Below are 25,656 nucleotides of genomic sequence, written 5' to 3'. Positions count from 1 at the left end.
CAATATACATCCACAGAAAATACTCATTCAGTACTGGAATTGGATGTTGTCTCAAAGAACCGAAGGATCTCTATTCTATAGCAGATCTTTTTGTTCAGACTTTTTGTTCTTTTTCTACTTCTTTATCTGGGAGAGGTGGCTTTGGAGTGGTCTTATGCCGCCACGTTTTATGCATACTTAGAAATGGATACTTCCCATCGTAAAAGAGGATATTTCCAAATAAATGTGTGCATAGAATTGAAACCTCCTGTAACTGTTTAATCTCCTTCAACCAAGTTCTAAATTTCAAGGGCTTTGAATGTGTTATCTACTGGCCAAACATGCTTTGCATTCTTTATCTCAACTGTACAGGACTCCTGTTGCTTAAGTATGTAGAACAAGGATGGCACAGGAGTGCTGTTTGGCCCAAGTCATGGAGGCAAGGAGTGGTTGTGTCCAAAATACCATTATTTAGCCATTAAAAATCTACAAACTATTCTAAGCATAGAGACTATCTCTCATAACATATTCCTGATTCTTTTTTTAATCTCTCTCTCTCTCTCGTAGAAGTTAGAAGAGAGATTCCGATTCAACCGACGAGATCTCATTGCTTTTGAATTTACTGTACTTGTGGCTTTGGAACTCGCCCTTTACCTTCCTGACAACCAAATGTTACCTCACTTCCGACGTCTCACGCAGCAATCCTAGCCAAAACTGCATTCTAACAAAGTGCCAGTACTTAGATCCTGAACTTCATGGTGGGCCATCAGCATTTCCTGTGTCACAGTATTGAACTTCATTATGAATATACCTGAAATGAAGACTGCCGTGGAATCCTTTATGGTGGCATGAACAAAACAGATTCCATATGTCAAGTGAAAGGCATGAAATGCTGAGCTTTGGATTGGGACATTAAAGCACAACCAGCCTGCAACCAGTTGCCACTAGAAGCTGCTGGGTTGCATGTTACGTATTTGGTGTGTGTTTTTAAACACAGAAATGGTCCGATCTTCTCTCCAAGCCTTGCTGCTTGGTCACTTCCATGAACTTGCCATTGTTCTCTTTTTCTTCTTCCTGAAATCTGAAAAAGCATCGCCTCCATTCCAAAATGTTGTATGCTTCAAAATTATTACTGATAATCCTTTTTACACTTCAAACCATGAAGATAGATATGTACTATTAGAGGGGGGAAGATGTGCCTAAGGCTGGGCTGGGCTGGTTCCAGTTTCTCTCTCTGATTAAGTTATGTTGTTGTAATAACAATTCTGAACTTAAACAGCAGTGTATTTTTTGCCTTTGTTGCTTTGTACTATAAAGATAACAATTCCATTCTGTCTGCACTATCATTTCCATAAGGATGTATATTGAAGAATAATATTCTGCACATTTTCTGGGTGGGAAAAGTTTTGCTTTTCTTTTTTAAACTAAACATGTATTTCTCCAATGTTGCACTTGTTGAACAAGGCAGCTATAAAAAAACAATTCCCATTTTAAATACCAGAGGTCATTTGATTTACATTGATAATTAAGTTTTCCACCTGCCAGAGCTGACATCTTTCAGTCTTGCTTACTGTAGCCTGAAACCAGTAACTGTTATATTTATAACAAGGTTTTCATGTATTGTCTTTCATGTATGCTCTTGGCATATAAATTTCTCTGCCAGTACAGCTGTCGTTATCTAAATTAAGCCGATGAAACTCGGCATGTTTGGCTTTTTAAATACTCCTTTTTTCCCCCACCTTATGTTTTGGTTCTTCCAAGCTTTTCTCCACTCTGATGGTCCTCATGAACCTGACTTCATTGCACATTAAATCCCGAACTCAAAAGTTGTTATTGTCCAGCAGAGTGGTGGAATATAGATGATACAAGTTCAACAGTAGTTAGCCAAATATTTTTGGATTAAGCATTCAGATATTAAAGTATGACTTGTATAACTTTTTTAGGCCTGTGGCAGAAGAATCAGTGGCTGTCAGATTCCTTTTCTAAGCAATATCGTGATACAAGTCAAAGTATTTATGTGTGCGAGTTTGTGTAATATTTATTAGTGAACAACAATAATACTTGGGTATTGTGATTGAGAAATTCATACTCTTAATGTTTTTGTACTGTGACATTGGCGCATTTTAAACATCATGCAGAATGAAACAGTAGAGCAAGGTGCAAAATTGTGGGTTGCATCACTGCAGATAAGAAAGAGTAGTTTTAAGTGGGAGCATTCCTTCACTCCATTGCAATGTAATCCAAGCACACTGGGAGGGCTTGGATGTACCATTGCCCTTGATGTATGCATGGTTCTTTATATGAAATATTATACCAAAATGTGGCCATCACCCCTGTGCAAATCTGAAGTGTTTCAGCTCATAATTCTTGTCTGTCAACCCATTTATTAGCTTAGAATCCAAGTCTCTTCCTAATATGAAGAGGGCTATATGCTTTCCAGAACCTAGAATGCTGACATTTTTAGTGAGATATATGTATTAAATAGCCACAAAATAAAGGTGGGAGGGGAAAGTCACAAAGTGGTACTAAAACATTTGAAAAGCCAAGTGCTGTGTCAGTGCATTGCCCCATATGGGATTATTCAACATCAATGCAAGAATGACTTGGTTCAATCACTTCAGCTCAAGCCAGTTTGACATAACTGAAATTGCTGAGAACATGGCCTGTCTAATTAGGGTTTGAATATTAGATACAAGTAATAGGATCGGCCAAGTCATAGGTCTAACACCTTTTTATATAATGTTAGAATAGATGTGATATCATGTAGTACAAGGTTCAATATATACGTGTAGGAGGCGTAACTTGTGCTGTTCAAAATGTGAAATTCAGTGTGTCTTATATTTGAACAGCCTTTTCATAATACAGGCTGGCATCCTAACCTTTCCAGAGATACATTTAACGACGTTTCCATAGGGTATTGAAGCATATAGTCCTCCACTTGCACAGAAAGAGGCTGTAAAAAAAAACCCAACTAATTGGTTGACAGGGTTGACTCGTATGCACTGTGCCTAGAGTAGCTGTCAGTGTAACTTTTTGTAATTGAAGCAGTTATCTTCTATCCAGGCAAAAACCTGGGTTCGGTGAGAGTGGATTGAATCATGTTTAGGATTGTTTGTGCAGAGCTTGGTCAGGCTCCTTATATTGGTAACTTTTGAAAGTAATAATGTTTCCAAGTTCTGCATTTGAGCTGCGCAAGGCTGTAAGAATTGAATTATGTGTATGAAAGTCATATTTGGAAAATGTATAGTTTAAAATTAAATTATTGAGTGAATATTTAAGCAGTGGGGGAAATGGATAAGCTCCTGTTTTAAGGCAAAAGCTTAGAAAAATCTTTGTTTTGTCTGCATAAGACCAATCAATGGTATGGTTGGATTGTTTTTGATTCTTTACAATAGAACAAAGAATCTAAAACCAATCCAAAATTTCAACCTTTTTCCATGCGTTCCTTATTGCTGCAGAAATTTATCTGCAGATTTTGGTTGGTCTGTATATGGACAAAACAAAACTAGTATTAATTTATTGGATGTTTTTTGTATTACTATCAAAGATTTGAGATACATGTTGATTCAGGAGACATGAAGATAGGGAACTAGGGATCACAGTCACTTGTAACTGCAATTTGACTTGTATGCTGAGTATTTTATTCCTGTTACTAAATCTGTACAGAAATGGTCAGCTGCTGAATACTGCAGTCAATGCAGAAGACATTGAATTTGTTTGCATTTTTTATCTTAATTTTTTTGCTTATTATTCTCAGTCGGCGAAACCTCATTGCATTCCTCCTTCATGCAAAAGCTGCCACTGTGTGGTAGAAGTTATTATTACAAGCAAACCTAGATCCAGTGTAAAATGCCAGATTGTTTTCTTTAAGAGATACTAGTCTCTAACAGTTGAGGTTTAAATTATGTAACCTTGTGTAAATATTGGTGCTTGTCTATTTTAAGTCCAAGAAAACACTCTGAATGGGAGTTTGTATATTTAATGTTAATAATATGTTTGTGCCGTCCTAAATTTAATTTCTTGCTGTTTACTGTCAAATTCTGTTCTTCCAATGAAATGGATGGATTTGTTCATAAGGTGCTGTGTAATTGAATGTTTTGATACCTATTTTATAACCAAACACATCTGAAGGAAACTTCAGCTTTGTGTCATAAATATTCCTTTGAAAAACCTAAGTATGTTGCCTTGTTTTTTTCTCCCCCCCCCCCCCAAGCATCCAAATACATGAATGTAACATATTTAGCTTTTTAAAATAATTACCAGACCAGAATTTGGGATATGGATATATGGATATATGGATATAGAAATTAGAATTCTAAATGTTCAGGTATGATTGTACCTATTTGTCGTCCCCCCTGCCCCCAGAACAATGGTTTTTGCAGATTTAATATAGTTTTGGTATCAAGTGGGGTAAGGACAAGAGCAGTGTAAGGCTGTAACAGAGGTTCATATTTCCTTTCTACCTTGATGGGTTTTTTTCTGTCCTGTGAAGTTTTGGACCATGTTAAGTTCTGAACTAAGTTTAGTGAGTTGTTGGATCTTCGTCCTAATTTCCATAATGTTTTGAAACTAGTCTTAAATCTCCAGCTAGCTAAAACATTTTAAAAATGGCTTTCTAGTGCCAACAGTGTTAAACACTGGTGCAGTATAATCCAGGCATGGGCAAACTTGGGCCCTCCAGGTGTTTTGGACTCCAACTCCCACAATCCCTAACAGCCTATGGAGCAGATCATTAAGGAGGCAGTCTGAAATCACTAAGAAAGGAATGCTGTGATTACTAAAGGTCAATATGGATTTCTCAAAAACAAGTCATGCCAGACTAATCTTATCTCTTTTTTTTTTAAAGAGTTACAAACTTTGTAGACACAGGGAATGCAATGGATGTAGCATATTTTGATTTCAGCAAGGCCTTTGACAAAGTCTCCCCCCATTACCTTCTTGCAAATAAACTAGTCAAATGTAGGCTAGGCAATGCTACTATTCGTTGATCTGTAATTGGTTAAGCAACCGAAGGGTGCTCGCCTATGGTTCCTTTTCATCCTGGATGGAAGTGACTAATGACTAGGAAGTGACTGGGGCCAGGGGTCATTCCCGGGCCCAGTTCTGTTCAACATCTTCATTAATAACTTGGATGAAGATTTAGAGGGCATGCTGACCACGTTTGCAGATGACACCAAATTAGGCGGAATAGCTATGATTCCAGAGGACAGGATCAGAATTCAAAATGACTTTTAACAGATTTGAGAGCTGGGCCAAAACTAACACATGAACTTCAACAAGGAGATGTGTAGGATACTACACTTAGGCAGTAAAAAATGACATGTAAAGATTCAGAATGGGTGACACCTGGCTTGACAACAGTCCATGTGAGAAAGATCTTGGAGTCGTTGTGGACAACAAGTTGAACATGAACTGTGTGATGCAGCAGCTAAAAAAGCTAATGGGATTTTGAGATGCATCAAAAGGAATATAGTGTCTAGATCGAGGGAAGTCATGGTGCCTTTGTATTCTGCTTTGGTTAGACCTCACCTGGAATACTGTGTCCAATTGTGGGTACCACAATTCAAAAGACATATTGACAAGCTGGGAGGTGTCCAGAGGAGGGTGACTAAAATGATCAAAGATCTGGGGACCATATAAGGAGCATCTTAAAGAACTGGGCATGTTTAGCCTGCAGAAGAGAAGATTGAGGGAAAACATGATAGCCATGTATAAATATGTGAAAAGGTGTCATAAGGAAAAGGGAACAGGTTTGCTTTCTGCTGCCCTTGAAACTAGGACTAGGAGCCATGGGTTCAAATTGTAGGAAAGGAGATTCCACCTGAACATTAGAAAGAACCTCCTGACCTGAAGATCAATGGAACTCTAGCTCGGCATGTGGTGGAAGCACCTTCCTTGGAAGCCTTTAAACAGAGGCTGGATGGCCATCTGTCAGGGGTACGTTGTGCTTTTCCTGTGTGGTAGGGAGTTGAACTAAATACCCTGTGTGTTCTCGTCCAACTTTATTATTCTATGATTCTACACATGTGAGACTGACTCATACCTTCCTGTCCTCTTAATCTAAGCTGACCCTTCTTGCCAGTTGCATAAATAGAAAAAATCCCCGCAAATAGCTGCTTACGGCCGTTCCAATTATAAGTACAAACAGACCCATCTGTTTGAGGGCTTGCCTTTTTTATGTCAGTGGATCCGGTGATATATTTAGATATCACAGTGCCCAGAGTTGAGTAAGTCACACAATGGAAACAAGGATACAGAAACCAACTAGCCTCTGCCTAACCTTGAATAGGTCATATCCTTTATTTTTCGCTCTGACACACCATAAATCAAATGCCTGAACTGCCTCTAGGAAAGGCATGAGCAAACTTGGGCCCTCCAGGCATTTTGGATTTCAACTCCTACCATTCCTAACAGCCTACCGGCTGTTAGGAATGGTGGGAGTTGAAATCCAAAATGCCTGGAGGGCCCAAGTTTGTTCATGCCTGGTGTAGATGCATCCTTATTTTCCTTGGGAGGCTGAAGCCTCCCTACTTAATCTGAATTTGGGGGTACATGCTTATTTCATGATTCATCTGCGAGCCCTTCTATTACCCTGCCATACAAGTTTTGTTACAGCACTGTAAATGGCACCATTTAGTACAGACACAGGCAAACTTGGGCCCTCCAGGTGTTTTGGACTTTAACTCCCACCATTCTTAACAGGCTGATAGGAATGGTGGGAGTTGAAGTCCAAAACACATGGAGGGCCCAAATTTGCCCATGCGTGATTTAGTGGAATCCTGGGATTGGTTGTTTAGGAGGAGCATTTAGACTCCCCATCTAGGCCGGTTCTTGGGCATCGCTGAATTACAAAGCTTGGAATTGTACTGGATGCTGCCTTAGCATAGAGCTATCACACACACACACATCCACGTGTGTGTATGATATATACATCACATAGTTATATGTGTGTGTGGTATACAAGGGTTATCCAGAAAGTAGATTACGTTTTGGAATTAAAAATTAACAAAGTATAGGAGAAAACAATTACCATATGCAGTTGAAAGCCACACCCAAATACCACCTCTCAACATAGTCGCCATTCAAATCTAGGCACTTATAGCGATGAATAATAATAATAATAATAATAATAATAATAATAATAATAAAACTTTATTTATACCCCGCCACCATCTCCCCAACGGGGACTCAGGGCGGCTTACATGGGGCCATGCCCAGGACAATACAATATAGCAAAATATAAAAACAACATATCATAATACAATTAAACAATACAATAAATAATTATGTACAATACAACACAAAATCAAAAAAGCAATATAACAGGGCGGGCCGCATGAACACTCAGATAAAACGGGTGAGAAAAAGATAAGAATAAAAACCACGGGGAACAGGGACATAAGATAGAAAAACAGTCTAGAGGATAGATGTTGGGGGGGAGTAACAAAAGAAGTGTATAACAGTTACTCTCCGAAAGCACACCGGAAGAGCCATGTTTTTAAATCTTTCCTAAAGGCTAAAAGAGTGGGGGCTTGCCTGATTTCAATGGGCAGTGAGTTCCATAATCGGGGGGCCACAGCAGAAAAGGCCCTCTACCTAGTTCCCACAAGGCAGGTCTGGGATATAGGCAGTGGCGACAGGAGGGCCTCCCCTGATGATCGAAGAGATCGGGCAGGTTTATGGTAGGAGATACGGTCACGAAGGTAGGTGAATACCACTTCTCAATATAGTCGCAAGTGGCAGAGTTTTGTGGGAGAGGAGTTGCCAAGATCATTCATCACTATAAGTGCCTAGATTTGAATGGCGACTATATTGAGAAGTGGTATTTGGGTGTGGCTTTCAACTGCATATAGTAAATGTTTTCTCCTATACTTTGTTCATTTTTAATTCCAAAACGTAATCTACTTTCTGGATAACCCTCATATATATCACATATAGTTGTGTGTGTGTCATATATATCACATATGTGTGTGTGGGTACGTCATATATATGTCACATGCAGTTATATGTGATATACAGATATATATATATACACACACACACACATACAGAACGTTGAATAAGTGAAAATGTTGGATAATAAGGTGGGATAAAGGAAAAGCCTATTAAACGTCAAATTACATTATGATTTTACAAATTAAGCACCAAAACATGATTAACAACCAATCAACAGAAAAAACAGTTGAAAACATGGTAACATTATATAGGAATTACTGTATTTACGAATTTAGCATCAAAACATCGCAATGTATTGAAAACATTGACTATAAAAACGTTGGCTACTAAAAAATTGTCTGCAAATAAAGATAGAAATGCATAAAATGAACTTGCAGTAACAATATTGTCGGAAGTTTAATCCGTAAAAAGTTCAGTCTTTGCTGCCTAGAGAAACAGCTGTGGATCCGGGCAGGAGGCAGACTGCGTTGGATAATCCAGAACGTTGGATAAGCGAGACTCTACTGTATTTGATAGAGCACCTATTGTCTGAGCTACATGCATCAATTCCCGCTTTTTGTACAAGAAGCTCCCAGGCGAACACAAAAGGGGCGTGGCCACCACTCTCCAAGCCCCACCTCTCGCCTGCTTTGGGGTGACGTCACAGCGCTTGCCTCTTCTGTTCTCTTAGAGGCGGAAACCCAAAAGAGGCGTGGCTACCGCTTCGGGGTGACGTCACCGCGCTGTCTCGCTTTCCGCGCGCCACCCGTAAAAAGCGTGCGTGCGCGCGCGCGCGCCCTGTCCTCCCTCTTTCTCGTCGCGTTCCTGTGACGTCGCCCTTCCTTTCCGGCCTGGCTGGCGGCGTGTGAGGAGGTGAGGCGCGGCCTGGTCCGAGTTTGGCGGGTCTTTCTTTCTCCCGGGAGTCAAACTAGAGAATGGGGAGCTGGGGTGAAGGAATATGAAGATATAGCCAGCTTTTTTTCATGCTTTTTGAAGCAAGGGGAAGGCCTGCTTCGTGGTATTTAAGCAGAGGAGGAGTAGAGAGGTTTTGGTGGGGATTGCCTTCTGTAAATGGGCCTTCACTGGATTTCACCACTGTGATGCTCCTCTCGCCATTGTGATGCCTTCTTGCACTATTATCACATCACTCGCGTGACCTGGATGCCTCTCACCCTTATGATAATCCCCCTTGCCTGGATATTATGCCCCTTGCACTATCGTAATACCTCTCACACGACTGCAGTGTACCCTCCTCTTCTCTGGGTCTCATAATAATAATAATAATAATTTTATATCCCGCTCTTCTCCCACGAAGGGACCCAAAGCAGCATCCAACATATTAATATCCAACATCTTTCCACCATGTCTCCTTTACCATCAGATGGGAGCACTCCCCCCCCCCCCCCAAGGTCTAACTGCCATTCTGGACCAGAATGAAGAAGGCGGGGCCAAGAAGACATCTTTCCACCATGTCTCCTGTATCAATTTAATGATATAATAATATTATACTATACTAATATTATGATGTAATACAACCTAATAATAATTATAATTCAATACTATAACCCCGGGAGCGGTGTGAGCTCCAGCTCCTGCCAACCTAGCAATTTGAAAACATGCAGAATGTGAGTAGATCAATAGGTACCACTCCGGCGGGAAGGTAACGGCGCTTCATGCAGTCATGCTGGCCACATGACCTTGGAGGTGCCTACGGACAACGGCGGCTCTTCTGCTTAGAAATGGAGATGAGCACCAATCCCCAGAGTCAAACATGACTGGACTTAACATCATGGGAAACCTTTACCTTTTACTATAATTGTATATTTATATTACATTCAATATTACTAATAATATTGCAGTATAGTTGTATAATATAGTATATTGTATGTATATATAACTTGTAAACTGGCCTGAGTCCCCTCCGGGGTGAGAAGGGCGGGATATAAATGTCGCTAATAATAATATCATAGAAGCAGCAATCCAAATGCATATATTAAACAAATAAAACAATAAATAAACATAAAACATCTTAAAATAATTAAAAGCAATGTACATCAATGAGGTCTCTTGTTGGGTTATATTGCACTTCGCTTCAGTCGATAAAATGTTGGGCATTTCCTGACAATTCAGTCTAAATTTCTTCACTGAAGGCCTGCCTGAGTGATCAGGCTCTTTGCAAGTGATCAGGCTAGACAATTATTATTTTTCTTAGAACTTTATTCTTATATCCCACCATCTCCCCGAAGGGACTCTGGCAGCTTACAAATGGCACAAGATGCCTAAAAGCAACATAAAAGTGAACACAATTTAAAATACAATAAAATAAACACTTGCAACATATAAAACATCAATTTAGACTCAGTCAAGCTGCAATCCTCTAACCCTGGGGGGCACCATGGTCGGGCTGTGAACATTGGAATAAAATAAGTGCCAACTGCAGTAATGGAGAGGGCATGGGATAAAGTTCAGGATGTGTGATTACTACGTAGGACAACTAGGGGCTAAATATTCTCAAAGGCTTGATTGAAGAGCCACGTCTTCCAAGTCCCTATGAAAGGAGGACATTGTGAGGGCTTGTCTAATCTCCCTAGGGAGGGAGTTCCAAACCCGGAAGAGGCCATCACCGAAAAAACCCTCTCGCTCGGCCCTCCCTTCGGTGGCAGGACCGAGGGGTGGGCTTCCCTGGCAGATCCTAGAGCCTGCGTCGGTTCATAGAGGGAGATGCAGTCACAAAGGTAGGCAGGATCCAAGCTGATTAGGATTTTATACATGATAACTAGCAAATTAAGAGTACTCTTTTGGTACCTCAGTTTGCATTATGAATGAGTAAGGAAGCAAGGAGTGTGATAGATAAAAGAGGTGGCCTCACATAGCTTTTACTTAGTCCCATCAAAGGTTGGCATGTGTCAAAAAGGTAAAGGTTTCCCCTAACGTTAAATCTAGTTGTGGCTGTCTCCGGGGGTTGGTGCTTATCTCCATTTCTAAGCTGAAGAGCCAGCGTTGTCCATAGATACCTCCAAGGTCATGTGGCCAGCATGACTGCATGGAGCGCTGTTACCTTCCTGCCTGAGTGGTACCCATTGATCTACTCATATTTGCATGTTTTCGAACTGCTAGGTTGGCAGAAGCTGGGGCTAACAGCGGGAGCTCACCCCACTCCCAGATTCGAACTGCCAGCCTTTCGGTCAGCAAGTTCCTTAGCTCAGTGTTTTAATCCTCTGCACAACTGAGGGCATGTGGCAAGCAACAATGAAAAGGCTCTTTATTCTACTCCAAAATGACAATCCGCTCCCTCTTATGTGTTCCTTCCTGTCAATTCCACATATATATGGATATCTTTTAAAATAAATAAAAGGTTTGCATACTGATAAAATACGTGAAGCTAATGATATACTTTGTAGGTTGCATAATCGTTAGTGGTATAGCACTACATGAAGAATGTGAAGGCATTAAGAGAAACAGTTAAATATAGATACAACCTTTTAGATCTACTATTAGAGAGAAATAGACAATTTGCTTTCTAATAAAAATTCTACTAATTTTAAAATCCTATTATTATTCATGGCTGTCTGTCATAAATGCAGCCATTCTACAGCTAGCCATTCTATTCAGATATGGTATAGCAGACATGGGCCAACCTCGGCCCTCCAGGTGTTTAGAACTTCAACTCCCAGAGTTCCTAACCGCCAGTATTTGGTTCCATCCAGCCACTGTGGCAAGGGAGCAAGTAGAGTAAATATTTCATAACAGTTGACATTCAAGTATAAAGTTAAAGCTAAAGAGGCACTGTATATTCATTTGGCACTTTAAGGGGGGGGGGGGGCAGAAATACATGCTAAAACAGACAAAACAGAAATCAAACAAAGGATGTGTTCAAAGAAATTAGATTCTCATAAGATATGTGCACCCCATCATTTGCGTTGGTGAGGACTACTGTTGCTTAAACTATGAGAAGTAAACTTTTGGAATTAAAACCTTGGGGAGCGTTAAACAGCCAATAGGTAATTGTGATACATAAAAATTTTCATTATAATTTGAATTTCCTTTTGTAAAATCAATGCTTTGTCAAAGTATATTACAAGATACCATTTTCAGGGCTAAAAGTGCATTTCACAATAGTGACAGATGCAAGGTTCTTTTTCTTCTACCAGCTGGTGACTTGTTATATATCTTCTCAGCAGTTTCCTATTTCACGTTACCTGTGGCAAGCAGTCTTGAAACAAACAATGCAGAACGACGCTGGAGAATTTGTGGACCTGTATGTGCCTCGCAAATGGTGAGTATACAACTGGTGCATGAAATGGCCAGCCTGTCTTGAATAATCTGAAAGATACCTCTTTACAGAGAACAAGTGCTATTCGTCTACAGCAAAATATCTTTTGGCTCCTTTAAGATTTAACCAATATTATTTTGCGTAAGCTTTGTGAAGCATGGCCTACTAATATAACTAAGTTAAACAAGAATTAACCCTAGTGAGCTTTTTCATGTCTTCCTCTTTTCACTGGCTTCAATAAGTACAGTTTAGTGAAACCAATGCCATAAACTACAGCTTCAGGTTGGCTTGTTTCAGTTTGATCATAAATAAGTTGACCACAATATGTTTTCATTTGGATGATCCAAAAAGTAGTGAATAATTTACAGTGGGAACAAATCATACTCAGAATCCTCTAGTTGTCCAGAAAGATTTGTGAATTATAAGTATTGTAGTCTTAAAAAGATAGTTTTTCAACCTCTAGTTTAAATAGACTTGTGTGTGCCATAGCTTGCTGAACATCTTAAAGCGACCACTATAAAGGGTTGTTGTATGTTTTCCGGGCTGTATGGCCATGTTCCAGAAGTATTCTCCTGACGTTTCACCCACATCTATAGCAGGCATCCTAAGAGGTTGTGAGGTACCCACTGCTTAGTGCAGAAGCTCCAACTAGATGCTGTAGGGGCTTTGTTCTTTAATGGGATGGCAAATCTTGTAAATGGATACTAGTCATGTACTTTGATTATATATTCTTTTGTGTTTTTTCTATATTTTCAGTTCTGCAAGTAACCGGATAATTGGTGCAAAAGACCATGCTTCAATCCAAATAAATATTTCTGAGGTAAGTATAACATCAGAACATAGAAGATGAAAACTATAAATGTTTCAAATTTTAGTGAATTTCAGAGTCATAACTATACAGCACATTCCAAGTTTCAGAATGCTATCAGCTTTTTATGTTTACAGTAATGACAGTTTGGGCTAGTTTCTGTCCCAGTCCAAGGCAGCTAGTCATAATGCTGGCTGCAATGTGCTGCTGTGTCCCCCATTGTTTACAGTACTTTTATTTCTTTCTGCCTTTAGAGGTGTTAGTCTTTTAAGTCAAAACAAGAAAAGAGCCATTACTATAACAATAGCATCACTAATAATTGTAGCTATTCTTGGATTCTTGAGTCTAAAGGATATAAAAGATGAGCAATTGCTGTGCTAACCTTTCCTCTGCAAAGGAGTGCCAAATGCAGCAGCGTATCTGCAGCAAAAACCTTTGTATTCTAAAGGCCACACACAGAAGAAGAGATTGAAGCAAGGAATAACTAATAATACCACCATAATATGGCACATCCACAAGTTTTATTACATACTTCTACCCTCCCTTAAAAATATCAGGAAAAGAATTAGATTAGCTTGTCAGCATTTCCCTTTGCTCTCTAAATCCCTGCTTTGGTTTGAGTATGCTGTGGTAAAGGTAAAGGTTCCCACCAAGGCGGGTATGCTGTAGAGTAGGAAAAATGAAAAATAAATACTTTTCCATACAGGGAGCATTCTTCTTTTACTCCAGACATCTATTTATTTTCTATAATTTTCTGTTTGGATTTATATAAACCAAAAGATACCTATGTCTTCTTTGTGTTCTCTATTTTCTGACTAACTTCACAGTACTTAATATACATCATCTTTAATCCCAATTTCAGGTTGATAAAGTCACAGGCAGAGTCAACGGCCAATTCCAAACATATGCAATTTGTGGAGCAATTCGTAGAATGGTAAGTATGTAACGTGCGTGTTTGTCAGGCATAAGTAGCACTCCAGTTCTCCGATCTGGCAAATGCTAAATCCACCAGGAGGCTAATATGATATATGGCGCCATCATCTCATGATGGGAAGTGATATTCACCACCTTAGGAAAAACAGTAGTGGGCAAGTCATTTAAGAAAGGAAGGTGAACATGTCTAGAACTGCAGGCTAAAAAAAAATATTGAAATTATGATTATTTTGGGTTTGTTTCTCTTTTCCTCTCCTGAAATAAAAAGATATGTGCCTTAACATGATCCTATTCATGCCTCCTTGTAGTTTGCTACATATTGTGGAGATTATGTACAGGACACTCTGAACTTATGGAAATACTATACAGATATTGAGGCAGCCATTTTAATAGTTAATACCTATCCTTTAGATCATTGGTTCTCAACCTGTGGGTCCCCAGATGTTTTAGCCTTTAACTCCCAGAAATCCTAACCGCTTTTAAATTGGCTGGGATTTCTGGGAATTGTAGGCCAAAACACCTGGGGACCCACAGGTTGAGAACCACTGCTTTAGATCATGTGTTGTTTATATATATATAGCGTATTTGTTACAATGTACATTTTCTTGTTAGCCAACCTAGACATACAAAAGAAGGAAAATGTTAGAATTGCATTTTTTTAAAAGCAAGATATTCATAATAGATCAATTCTAGGGGCCAAAGTGCAATATAGTATTCTAAGTGGGTTATAAATTTCAAAGCAAACTTAAGCTTTTTTTCAGAGTGAAATTGTAATGTTTGGGGATGTGTTCTTAGCTATTTTAATAACATAGCTTATTTGTGTGTTTCAGGGGGAGTCCGATGACTCTATCTTGCGCTTGGCAAAGACCGATGGCATCGTTTCCAAGTAAGTTATATATGAGAGACTGGACATTTGAGCAAGACAACTTCCTTGCAGAATGTCAACTCTTTATCTGGGATGCAATGCAGACATTTACATCAGGCTTGTGCTGTTTTGTCTAGCCCCTTAAACAATTTGAAAAGTAAACACTTATTTGTTTTCTTTTCTTTTTGCAGGAATTTCTAGCTGAAGAAGCACAATGATGTGTAATTTCTTTTAAAATAAAAACTGGGAAACATCTTAACGTACGGTGTGTCTTTTCAACTTGCAGCAAGAACTCTTTAAAAAGATTAGTAATTCTTAAAATTAGGGTATTGTTGGAATGGATCAGATAAGGCAGTTTTAACTGTGGAAGTACACATTTCTACTTAGAAATCAGTTTCATTCAATTTCATGGTACAGTATGAAATTGCTGTTTAGTATCTTTACTGGATATCTCACTACCACTTCCATGAAATGACAAGCTCATGTTGTCTGAGGTTCTGCAAATAACAAAAATACCTTTCATTCAGCCTTCATCAATTTATTTTAGGTATGTAGAAGCACTATACAGGAGCACACAGAAAATGTTCATTTCCTTGTGAATTGATCTGATCAGTTTGTCTCTAATGCTCTTAACTATTTAATCTTTTCCCGTGGTATAAAAATAGTTTGTATGTTTTAGCAGTACAATCAATTAAAATAATTTCCCTTTGCTTTGTTAAGCTCTCAAATTGGGAAATGCAGGCTATTGCTGTCCTGTGATAAATTGCCCTGTAAACAAATTTTGCAAAACAATCAGGCAGCTTCTGCTTCTCATAACTGGTTATTGTTGCTGAATTTTTAAAAAAACAAAGCTTTATCTTCATCTATTTGCTTAACACTGTCCAAAAGGACATAGCCAAGTAGATTAAGACGACACATAACTGATATTGCCTTTGTTATCTTGTCACTTTCCTAATTCTGGCTAACATCCATCACATTACACTATTGGCCTGAGATGTCTGTAATGTTCTGTTGCATTTAGGGTTGAAACAATCTTATTTTAAACTTCCAAATAATAGCAGATTGAAATGCTATAGCAAATCCAGAATGATAATATAGGAAAGTATCTTGGATCCAACAGTAGTTTGAAGGCTATGTTAGAGTAGCAAATCTTTAAAGAATCTCCGGATTCAGAGGTTTAGAAAAATTACTTCACATAATAGGCAGTTCTGAAGAACTGCATTAAGCCAGCACTATTAAGCGTTGGATAGTTGCTGAAGCATAATTTATACAGGAGTAGAGTCTTGCACTAGATACCTAACTTCAAAGATCTGGTTCAGCTTATCCCAATAGGGCAGTGAAATAACTGAAAGAAACAAGAGGAATCGTCCAGCACGAATTTCATAACCAAAATTCTTCAAATGAAGCACAGCTGAAATGGAATGCCTACTCAAAAGGAGACCATGACACAATAAAAAATAAGCAGATGCCTTTTTCTCCTCTTGCAAACTTTTCAAAGAAAACCTCAATGGGTAATAAAGTTAAACAAAAGTGTATCTAGGAAATACGTTTATGAAATGCCTAGCAATAAGAGTCCAATAGCCTATCTGAATTGTGTCCCATTTTGCAGCTGGAGAGTCTGCCCCATGGCACTAATCTACAAAGCAACACAAGAAGGGGATTTTTTTTTACAAAAACAGACTTCATGGGTTTAAGCTACTACTAATAATAATAATAATAACTTTATTATTATATCCCGTCACCATCTCCGCAAAGGGACTCGGGGTGGTTTACACAAGGCACAAGATGTTTATGAAGCTTTTACAACCGTAAATACATTTAGGGGTGGTGTCTTTCAGAAAATAAAAATGAGCCGTTTGCATATGGAGGAAACCATGAATTTCCAAGTGGAAGGAAAGCAATTGGAATAAATACTATGGATCTGGACATTGCTACTGTTGATCTTTCATTTGATGAATATAGATGGAACAAGCTATATTGTGGCATACAAGAGAATATGGACACATTTGCCAAAGCAAGAAATAGAGAGAGAGAGCATGAACTTGTTATCTATGCAACTCATTTTAGTGAATGCAAAATCTTTCTCTGAACAAAACAAAACCAATGAAGCAATTCCCTCGAGGTGGTGAGGTGTTTTTGTCACAGAGGAACCTCTGCTTCTTAAGTCTTAGATAAAAGCTAGGGGTGGATTTTTCCTCCTTTCACCCTCTGCCTTTTGTATGAGCTTATCTTTCCCTCTAGCCTTTCCAGTTGCTATCGGTGTGAAGCATAAAATCAACATCTCGATGTCTGGCATGGCATTTTTCTGGAAGGGCAAAGGAGGGCTTGGGGGCTGCAAATCCAAGGCTTCTTCCAATGGTCCCTAATGCTGCCAGAGACTTCTGCTGCCAGTGAGCATTAGATTGCCCTTTCTTCTAAAGCTCACTCTTTACAATAGAGAGGGATGTTACAGTAAACACTTGGCCACCCTTGTGGCTGCTTTAGATGGCTCCCTAAATTCTCAAAGCATTCGCAGTCCAGCACGAGGTGTGCATGAGACCAATTGAAACAAGAAAACTGTGTGCAAGCAGCTGCATAACCCCTTCAGTCAGGTGGGTAATGATGACTTCCAGGTGTTTCTGAGGAGCCACAGCTTAAAGCTCACAGTTCTGCCTGCATTAAATTGCTGAAAGTTTGATTCAGTATCTCCTCTGATTACATCTTCTCTTTCCATAAACTGATTAGCTATTCTTGGAAACAGATGTAACAGCTTCCTGCATCGAGAGGAGACATGATAGCCATGTATAAATATGTAAAAGGATGTCATAAGGAAAAGAGAGCAGGCTTGTTTTCCTACCCTGGAAATCAGGACTCGGAGCCATGAGTTCAAATTACAGGAAAGGAAATTCCATTTCAACATTAGGAAGAACTTTCTGACTGTAAGAGCTGTTCAGCAAAGGAATTCTGTCTCAGAATGTGGTGGAAGCTCCTTGATTGGAAGCTTTTAAACCGAGGCTGAATGGCCATCTGTTGGGGGTGCCTTGATAGTGCTTTTCCTGTACAGCAGGGGGTTGGACTAGATGGCCCATGTGGTCTCTTAACTTTGATTTTATAATTCTAAGTTCATCTACATGTACTAGAATAACTAACATATTCCAAGGATGGTTATTATTTTTTCCCCAGTTGTAATATTGCTCCCTCCAGTCTTTCTAAAATCCTGTTTTCCTACCAGGCTAAAATAGGATTGGCAGCTAATCTAGGGAGCTTTTTCAGAAGTATTTTTAAGACCAGTGTGCAGTTAAATGGCCTTTACTGTTCTCAGACAAGAATAGTTCAGACCTCGAAAGAGCCTTGAAAGGGAATGCACTGTACAAGAGGCCCCCCCCCCCTTTGCCCTTACATGGTTACATTACACCAACTTGTGAAATTCTCATCTGTAACTTACAGAGTCTTGGCATTCAGAGTCCTGGCATCTGCACCAATTCAGGCAACTTCATCTAAAACCTCAGGTTGCCTAGCTGAGGTCATGGCAGGCTGGGCTTGGTTCCTTGGGAACATAATCTTCCTTAACAAAATTGTGTTACATCTCGTTCAGTTTTGGCAAAAAAAACGGGCTGGAATAGATAATAGTTTATGAAGATTACGTGCCACTTCAGTCCATTGGAATAAAGTGGGAATTTTTTGTTTTGTTTGTAAGTTGGTTCTGGTTTATAGTTAAGTTAACATATAATATGGTTTTCTTGACAAGATTTGTGCAGAGTGGATTTGCCATTGCCTTCTTCTGTAGCTGAAAGAGTGTGACTTACATATGGTTATGGAGTGGCACACAATCCCGCCAGCACAGATGGGTAGCACATAAATGGTGAGCATTTATTTTTAGTGAAGCATAATGATAATTTGTAGTTAGAATATATGGCACAATCTCATTAATCTTTTAAGCTGCTGTATACATTATTCATAATTTAGTTTACAGAAATCTGGAACATGTTATGGGAACAAGTGTGTGTTTTAACAATTCCCTGCCACTTCCACCTTTATCCATGGGACTAATTAGCCTGAAGTAAACAAAGGAAAGCCAGCGAAACCCTATTTCCAACCAGGAAGTGTGCTATTGTTCAACTGCAGGCAGGAGTTCCTCTGGATGAAGTCCCCAAACTGGAACTCAGTCCGCAATGCTGGATTTCTATCGGACACAGCCAAATGTTTATTTTTAAATTTAAATCTGGACCTGTTCACAATCAATCAAAAAATTCAAAAGCTGATCTAAGACCTCAGCCTGTATTTTTAAAAAGCCATCCTAAACCTCAAAACTCAGCATCTATAATAGGAAAGTTTTCACTTAACCCTCCACAATGCAAGCACTAGGGGTAATTCAATCACCTTGAGGGAGTAGATTCCAGAGATGCTAAGTCATCACAGAAAAGCCCTCCTCACCCAAAAAAGGGCTAATAAATTAGGGTAATGAAGTTACTATCCCTCCTCCAAATCCCTCAGGCCTCATTGCATATAGCTATCCCACAAATCTCAAATCAGTCTCTAACATCTCTTTGCAAAAGTCAGAAGAGATGATCCTACAAAGACTCAGAAGTATCCCCCCCCCTTTGAGGTGTAGGAATGTCTTCATGAAACTGTAATAGTGTGGCACTCCAGGGATCTGCATTCTGGGTCCTTGGGACCAAGCTAAAATTGATGTTGTCCTTCTACATCCCTGATTGGCAGAAATTGAATTATTTGCTTAGTTTATCCCTAAAAATACCCAACAAGTGCTTTAAGTAATTTTCTTCCTTTTACAAAACAGTATTTGAAAGTGACACAGGCTATTTGCAATTCAGGACTTATTCTGCCCAAAATTGGAAATGCTTGATTCACACTGGAAACAGAACTTTCTGTACAGACATATAATTTTCTGGACACAAAAAGCAGTTCCCACACATTGCTTTGTTTGTGTATTCCAGGGGTCCTCAAACTAAGGCCCGTGGGCTGGATGCAGCCCTCCAAGGTCATTTACCTAGCCCCTGTCCTAAACTTTAGACTTAGAATTGACCTAAGTCTGAAAAGGCTTGAAGGCACACAACAACAATCCTAATTTTGGACTATTTCATCATAGTCTAGCCCCTCAACAGTCTGAGGGACTGTGAACCGGCTCTCCACTTAAAAAGTTTGAGGACCTTTGGTGTATTCCTTCATGGCAGGAGGTCAGGCTGGATAGCCCTTGGGTTTCTTCCAAGTCCATAATTCTATGTATGAAATTCGTGCAGAAATCCCAATATGTGAAGATTCTCATCAAGACAGAATTCTTCTCATCAGGATTTCTTTCAGAAAACACATTTTCCAACATTTTTTTTACAAAGTTGTTCCACAAAATTCCACATGCCTGCAACATAGCTTGCTAACACTAAGCAGAAGTATAAAATTTCCTAAGCACCAATCAGGTGAAAGCATGTTGACATCAATTGAAGATTCAAATGGTTTTCAAAGGCAGCTCAACATAGAACACACAAAAATTTCTGAAACAGAATAAATGCCATTCAGAAAATAGTAGCCAAACCTTGAAAGGATCACTCAAGGTTTGGTTTGTTGGAAACATCTCAAGTAAAAAGAGGTGTCATAATTGTAACACAAGTCAGTTTATATGCATTTTGACCTCAGTTGCCCAGTTTTGCATTACCTCTCTTGGCCACTGTGTGGTTCCCAAGAGCTGTCTTAATTCTACCTGTAAAACAGGTAAGGTGTGTTTGTGTGCATACTTACCTGTGTGGTTTGTTTTTCTTGAGAATCTACAAAATTCATTCAATAAGGTTGCAATTATAAGCCAAGTAGCCAAGTAGTGCTAAGCTGTGTGTTTATGTGCTTTCAAGTCACCTATTGACATACGGCGACCGCATGAAATTTCCATAGGCAAGGAATACTTAGAGAGGTAGTTTTGCTAGTTCCTTCCTCTGAAATATAGCCCTGCAGCACCTGATATTTCCTGGAAATTTCCTCTGCAAATCCAAACCAAGGCTGACCCTCCTTAGCTCCCAAGATCAGATAGGATCTGGTGTCTTCGGGGTAATGCTCTCCCAAAAAATATTTTTCTTACTTTCCATGAAATTTTGCAATGCATTTTCATGAAGTTTATAGCTTTGTAAAGCATATGACAGTGAAAATCCACCTCATGTTTTGCAGTGTGTTCTTTTGGTAACTTTGGATGCTTAAACTGTATTTATAAATGTTTAGCTGAAGTGTTGACATACTACAATGATAAAAATAAAATAGCTATTGTAAATTTTACATTTGATTGACAGGAAAGAATAAACTGACCTATAGTTATCAATTTCAGAAAAGGGGTGAAGGTTCAGTTATCCTCCCTCCCCAGTTCATTGGAATGTCACATGTAAATGGAGAAGATAACAGGGAACCCCTTCAAAGTTCCCACCTTCCCCAGATCTTTCCAAATCACTGTAACAAAAGCTTTTCCCTCCAGTGAAGCCACCCAGAAACAAACATCCTGGGAACTGGCAGGAATAAACCAAGGGGAATTCAGAGCCTCCCGAGGGGGGTAGTTACTGATTGGAGATAAAATGTTTGTCAGAGAATCCTCATAAATCTCCACTGGGTTTAAACAAAATGTCACACAGCCGCAGAATCTATCTGCTCTGAGTCTAACTTTGCTGCTGAACCCAAGAGAGAACTGCAGCTGCTTCCAGGAAGATAGCATTTCCTGGACGGTTGAGAAGTAATGGACTTATGAGTTTCACATAAGGAATTATTTGGATAGTGCTTTTAACAGCCATGGCCTATCCCCAGAAGTGTTGCTCCTATTGGGAGACTTTGCATCAAAAATGGGCAACTTTAGCAGTGGTTGGATCTGGGGGCTGCACTATCAAAAATGATAAAAACCTAAACAAATTGGAACAGGCAAGATATCAGTTTTTGGTGTCAAAACATAAGTATTTTTAGTGAATCACCTTCTAGGGGAGATAATTCACTTCTTAAACTCGAAAACAACTTTCTTGTCTGTCTTTATCTCTCTCTATCAAATACTGCATGCAGCTAAGGTAAGCCAAGGACAAATGGAGAAAGTGGGAGTAGATAGAAAATGAAATGTTTTAAAAGCAGCTGGAAAAGTGAGATGTCAAAGGATTAATCAAGAAAGACTGCGAGTGTGAGATATGGGGAAAGTTGTTGTTTGAGGCTATCATTTCTCTTGCACTGTTAGCTCTTGAGAACTCAGTCTGAAAATAATCACAGAATACCTGGAAATATCTACACAATAGAATTAATGCAGTTTGACACGACTTTAACTGCCATGGCTCAGTAGAATGGAATCAAAGGAGTTGTAGTTTAACACTGTTTTTAGCTTTTTCAGCCAAAGCATGCTGGTACCACAATGAACTACAAATCCCAGGATTGCATACATTGAGCCATGGCAGTTGTAGTGCTGTCAAACTGCATTAATTCTACAGTGTAGATGCCCCTCCTGTCATACCCACTTAGCCAAAAACTTTCCCTCCCACACCCCAATTACCCCTCTCCTATTACTATTGACCCCCTGTTCACTTCACAGAGCAAATGTCACTTAAATAGACCGAGGAGCAAATCTGCAAAAATGTGTACTTCCTTCCCAACCTTTTGAACGTAGATAGAGCAAATGTATCCACTTGAAAGAAACCTCTTTAATCAGTAAAAACCCAGGATTAGAAAAGAAAGCCAGAGGCTAGAGGGGAAAAGAAAACAGGGCAAGGAAGGAGGAGGAAAAACCACTTTCTGCAGCCTGGCCTTCAGCCAAGATGCCTCCGGCTAAATCTGAATGAACCTGCATTTAACTGTTCAAGAGAAACGCTACCGCATTGGTCTCTTAATGAACAAAAAGTTATTCATAAGGAGTTGCACGAGGCCCAGTGAACCCTACACCATACTGTTGCAGAAGCTGCCTAAGATGACATATTTCTTTAAAATGTGAATGAGATGCCAGGGCCTGGAAACCAAAACAAGAGCCCTAGAAGCCTAGAGATCTATTTCTTCAGTTCAAAATGATGGGTTAAGCAAAACACACTACTATTCTCATCTCATCCCTCCTGATATTTTTGCTCAAAAGCATATGTAGGGTCCTACAGGGGTGTCAATGGTATTGTTCCCCAATAAGATTTCCCCCACCTTCCATTTTTCTGGCTTTCCACAAATTTCTAGCATTTGCATTGACTTAAACATACGCATCTAAAGAAAGGGGCAGCAAAATTACTAAAGTAGCGTGAACACAAAAAATGTAGGAGCTGTAATATGAATGGTTTTCTGTGCCACATTACTAGAAATCTGGGAAATGAAGGAAACTTTCATGGGAGGGCAGAATTCTTATCAGTGTTGCTATCAGTGGCAGGATCTTAAAAACAAAATCCAGTTTCCCCTCTTGGCAGAGTGGGCAGAAGGACTCCCAAATCTAACTAGCTGGATCAACAGATTTTGAAATAAATGCAGTACATTTTACTCTCTGTAAAATGCCCCTATCCCGGGGTCTTGCTCATGCTGCAAATGGGAAAGTTATGAAAGAACGCGTGAGGAACACCAAGCCTGGTATATCCTCAAAGTTGTTGGTCATTACAAAACAGAAAATATTCACATTGCAAACTAGCAATTTATATTTCTGAATAATCCAAATTGTGCAAAGATAATACCTTGGCTAGGTGCCAGAAGTAAAATAAAGTAATTTTGTTATACACTAAAAAAGAATGTTGCACCATGTGTGATTAAGTGTAGTTAGATATGTTTGTATTTTAGCTCCATTGGGAGTCTCTTTGACAGAGAGTAAAATGTACTGCATTTATTTCAAAATCTGTTGATCTAGCTAGTTATACTTGGGAATCCTTCTGCCCACTCTGCCAAGAGGAAACATGCATTTTTGTTTTTAAGATCCTGCCTCTGATAGCAACACGAAACTATGGTATCGATTTGTAGCTTTCATGTACTAAAGTAGAGGTGAACAGGGTCTGCTTACCCACCATCACACCTGCACTGCCCCAAAAATCAGATTGATCTTGCCATTGCATAATCAATAAAGGACATTGGGGCATGTTTTGGGATTTCATGGGTGCCTAGATGGCATTTTGATGAAAATAAATTTTTGTAAAAATTTCATTTAGAACTCCAGTTGTGCTGAAAACATTCTCTAATTCTGGAGGCCTTGAAGGCCACAGAAATGCCCCTAAGGACCACAAGTGGTTCATGCACCGGATTTTATCCACTTGTGTGCTAAAAGTTGAAAAAGAACTCAAGTATTTGAATAGAAAGTGATATTGAGAGTGCCACATTTAAGCTTTGGGTTATTTTTGTATCTTATTGCAGCATTGTATGTAATGGTTTCCCCTCTGATGTCACCTACCACAACTCTTACTTTGCAGCCAAGACTAAGAGTGAATTGGGACAGGCCCAGATTGTCTATGTGATCTTAATCGGAAGGGGTTGTTTACTCACTCCAAGATAAAGTCATGAATCCACCCACTTCATTCCCATTCAATGGCTTATGTGAATGGGCACACACTTATAGACCATATCCCAAAGGCTGCCAATAATATCATTTGACCTCAGTCTCCAGCCTTCTCTGTTGTTACTTGCATTTTTGTTTAGTTATCTGGATTCCATCCTCCTATGTCCTGTGAATTTCCCATGCCTAAGTCCAATTTACACACAACGATTCTTATAGACTTCAGTCTCATTGATTCAGAATTTGATTTCAATTTGTTAAAAGCAGGTTTTGGAAATTTACTTTTAAAAGCAGCAGCACCCATAATCCTCCAGCCACGTGGAGGAACTTGCAAATTGTGGGAGGTTGGGTTTTTTAAAAAAATAGCTTGAATACCTTTGGTGATCAATATGGCTTTTGTCTAGACCTGCCAGTTGTCTGAGAGGACAGCTTCCTGCCTACTCTTCTACCATTCTTAAAAATGTGTATATCCTAATCTTCAAACAGACCCTGAAGGCATCTAAGCAGACTGGCTGTTAAACGGATCAAAGCACATCTGCTCAGAGGACAGCCCTGAAACATGTTCTTTTTCCAGCTTGAAAAAAAAGACTTTCCTTGTATAGATCTATTTGGTTATTGTGCTCTTATGGAATGATTCTATCATTACATTTTTTTTTATTACCCTAATGAGAACATATCACAGGATTTTCTGGCAAGATTGTTACAGAGAAGGTTTACTATAGCCTTCTTATGAGGTTGAGAGTGACTTTCCTAAAATCAGCCAGGCAGTTTCCAAGGCAAATTGGGAATCTGAATCCTGGTCTCTTAAATATAATGTATACATAAGAGAGTGCCACTACTTCTCATGCGCTTCATGATAGGGTTGCCTGTTATTGATGATGTCATCAACTGAACACCAATGATGTCACAAAGAGACTGCTGATGTCACACAGAGAGTGGGAGGAGCAAAAGGGATTCAGAAGCAACACTGCAGTCAAAGGAAAGTAGAGGAAGGGGTTGAGAAACGGTACTTTGAATGAAAAGATGGGGCAATGGAGGAGACTGGCGTCTGAAGGAAAAGGGGTGCTGCTGAGTGGTGGACCATTTCAGGAAGAATGGGGAAGAGCCAACCAGTTATAGGGCAAAGGATGCAAATTTAGAAAACTGGGGCTTTGACGAGTAGAGTAAGAGAGAAAGCTGAGAAACACTGAATAACTAGGCTCTATGTCCCAGGATCTGATCCCAGGTTTTCTGTTTTAAACTGGATTATATGAGTCCATGTTGCCAGATAATCTGGGATAAACAGAAAACCTGCGATCAGATCCTGGGATTTAGGGCTTGCCTGGAATGGCCCTAAGAAAGCAACACGATGGGAATTTGAGTCTTGTGTTGCATGGAAGATCAAGACATCCCTAGTGAGATGTTCTCTTGGTTACAAAATATAT

General features: G+C 39.4%; 2 protein-coding genes across 5 annotated transcripts in view; both read left to right on the top strand.

Moving 5' to 3' along the window:
• The window catches only part of cables2 (Cdk5 and Abl enzyme substrate 2), a 55,760-nt gene extending 51,606 nt beyond the window's left edge, over positions 1 to 4,154 (top strand). For both annotated transcript variants that reach the window (XM_008110164.3, XM_016993463.2), the window contains one exon: positions 547 to 4,154. In XM_008110164.3, the coding sequence (XP_008108371.2) occupies positions 547 to 687 (141 nt within the window). In that variant the 3' untranslated portion in view covers positions 688 to 4,154. The remainder of the gene's footprint in view (positions 1 to 546) is intronic.
• Positions 4,155 to 8,631: 4,477 nt separating this feature from the next.
• On the top strand, positions 8,632 to 15,052 carry rps21 (ribosomal protein S21). 3 transcript variants are annotated; one of them, XM_008110161.2, is made up of 6 exons: positions 8,632 to 8,787; positions 12,093 to 12,190; positions 12,944 to 13,007; positions 13,858 to 13,929; positions 14,759 to 14,814; positions 14,985 to 15,052. In XM_008110161.2, the coding sequence occupies exons 2-6, from the start codon at positions 12,141 to 12,143 to the stop codon at positions 14,992 to 14,994; spliced, it is 252 nt and encodes an 83-aa protein (XP_008108368.1). In that variant the 5' UTR covers positions 8,632 to 8,787; positions 12,093 to 12,140; the 3' UTR covers positions 14,995 to 15,052. The 3 variants fall into 3 exon arrangements, with proteins under 3 accessions (XP_008108368.1, XP_003220747.1, XP_062835089.1); XM_003220699.4 differs by having other exon boundaries at positions 8,639 to 8,787; positions 12,096 to 12,190; XM_062979019.1 differs by having other exon boundaries at positions 8,667 to 8,787; positions 12,066 to 12,190.
• The last annotated feature ends 10,604 nt before the right edge of the window (positions 15,053 to 25,656 follow it).

The sequence above is a fragment of the Anolis carolinensis genome, chromosome 4, assembly GCF_035594765.1.
Source record: "Anolis carolinensis isolate JA03-04 chromosome 4, rAnoCar3.1.pri, whole genome shotgun sequence".
NCBI lineage: Eukaryota > Metazoa > Chordata > Lepidosauria > Squamata > Dactyloidae > Anolis > Anolis carolinensis.
This window is presented reverse-complemented; position numbering and strand designations above follow the sequence as displayed.

What these genes read in the sequence shown, in the direction of transcription:
- rps21 (XM_008110161.2), top strand. Translation starts at nt 12,141, where the DNA reads ATGCAGAACGACGCTGGAGAATTTGTGGACCTGTATGTGCCTCGCAAA. An exon ending in TCCAAATAAATATTTCTGAG is followed by an intron (nt 13,008 to 13,857) that starts GTAAGTATAACA and finishes TCCCAATTTCAG; the next exon opens with GTTGATAAAGTCACAGGCAG. An exon ending in GTGGAGCAATTCGTAGAATG is followed by an intron (nt 13,930 to 14,758) that starts GTAAGTATGTAA and finishes TGTGTGTTTCAG; the next exon opens with GGGGAGTCCGATGACTCTAT.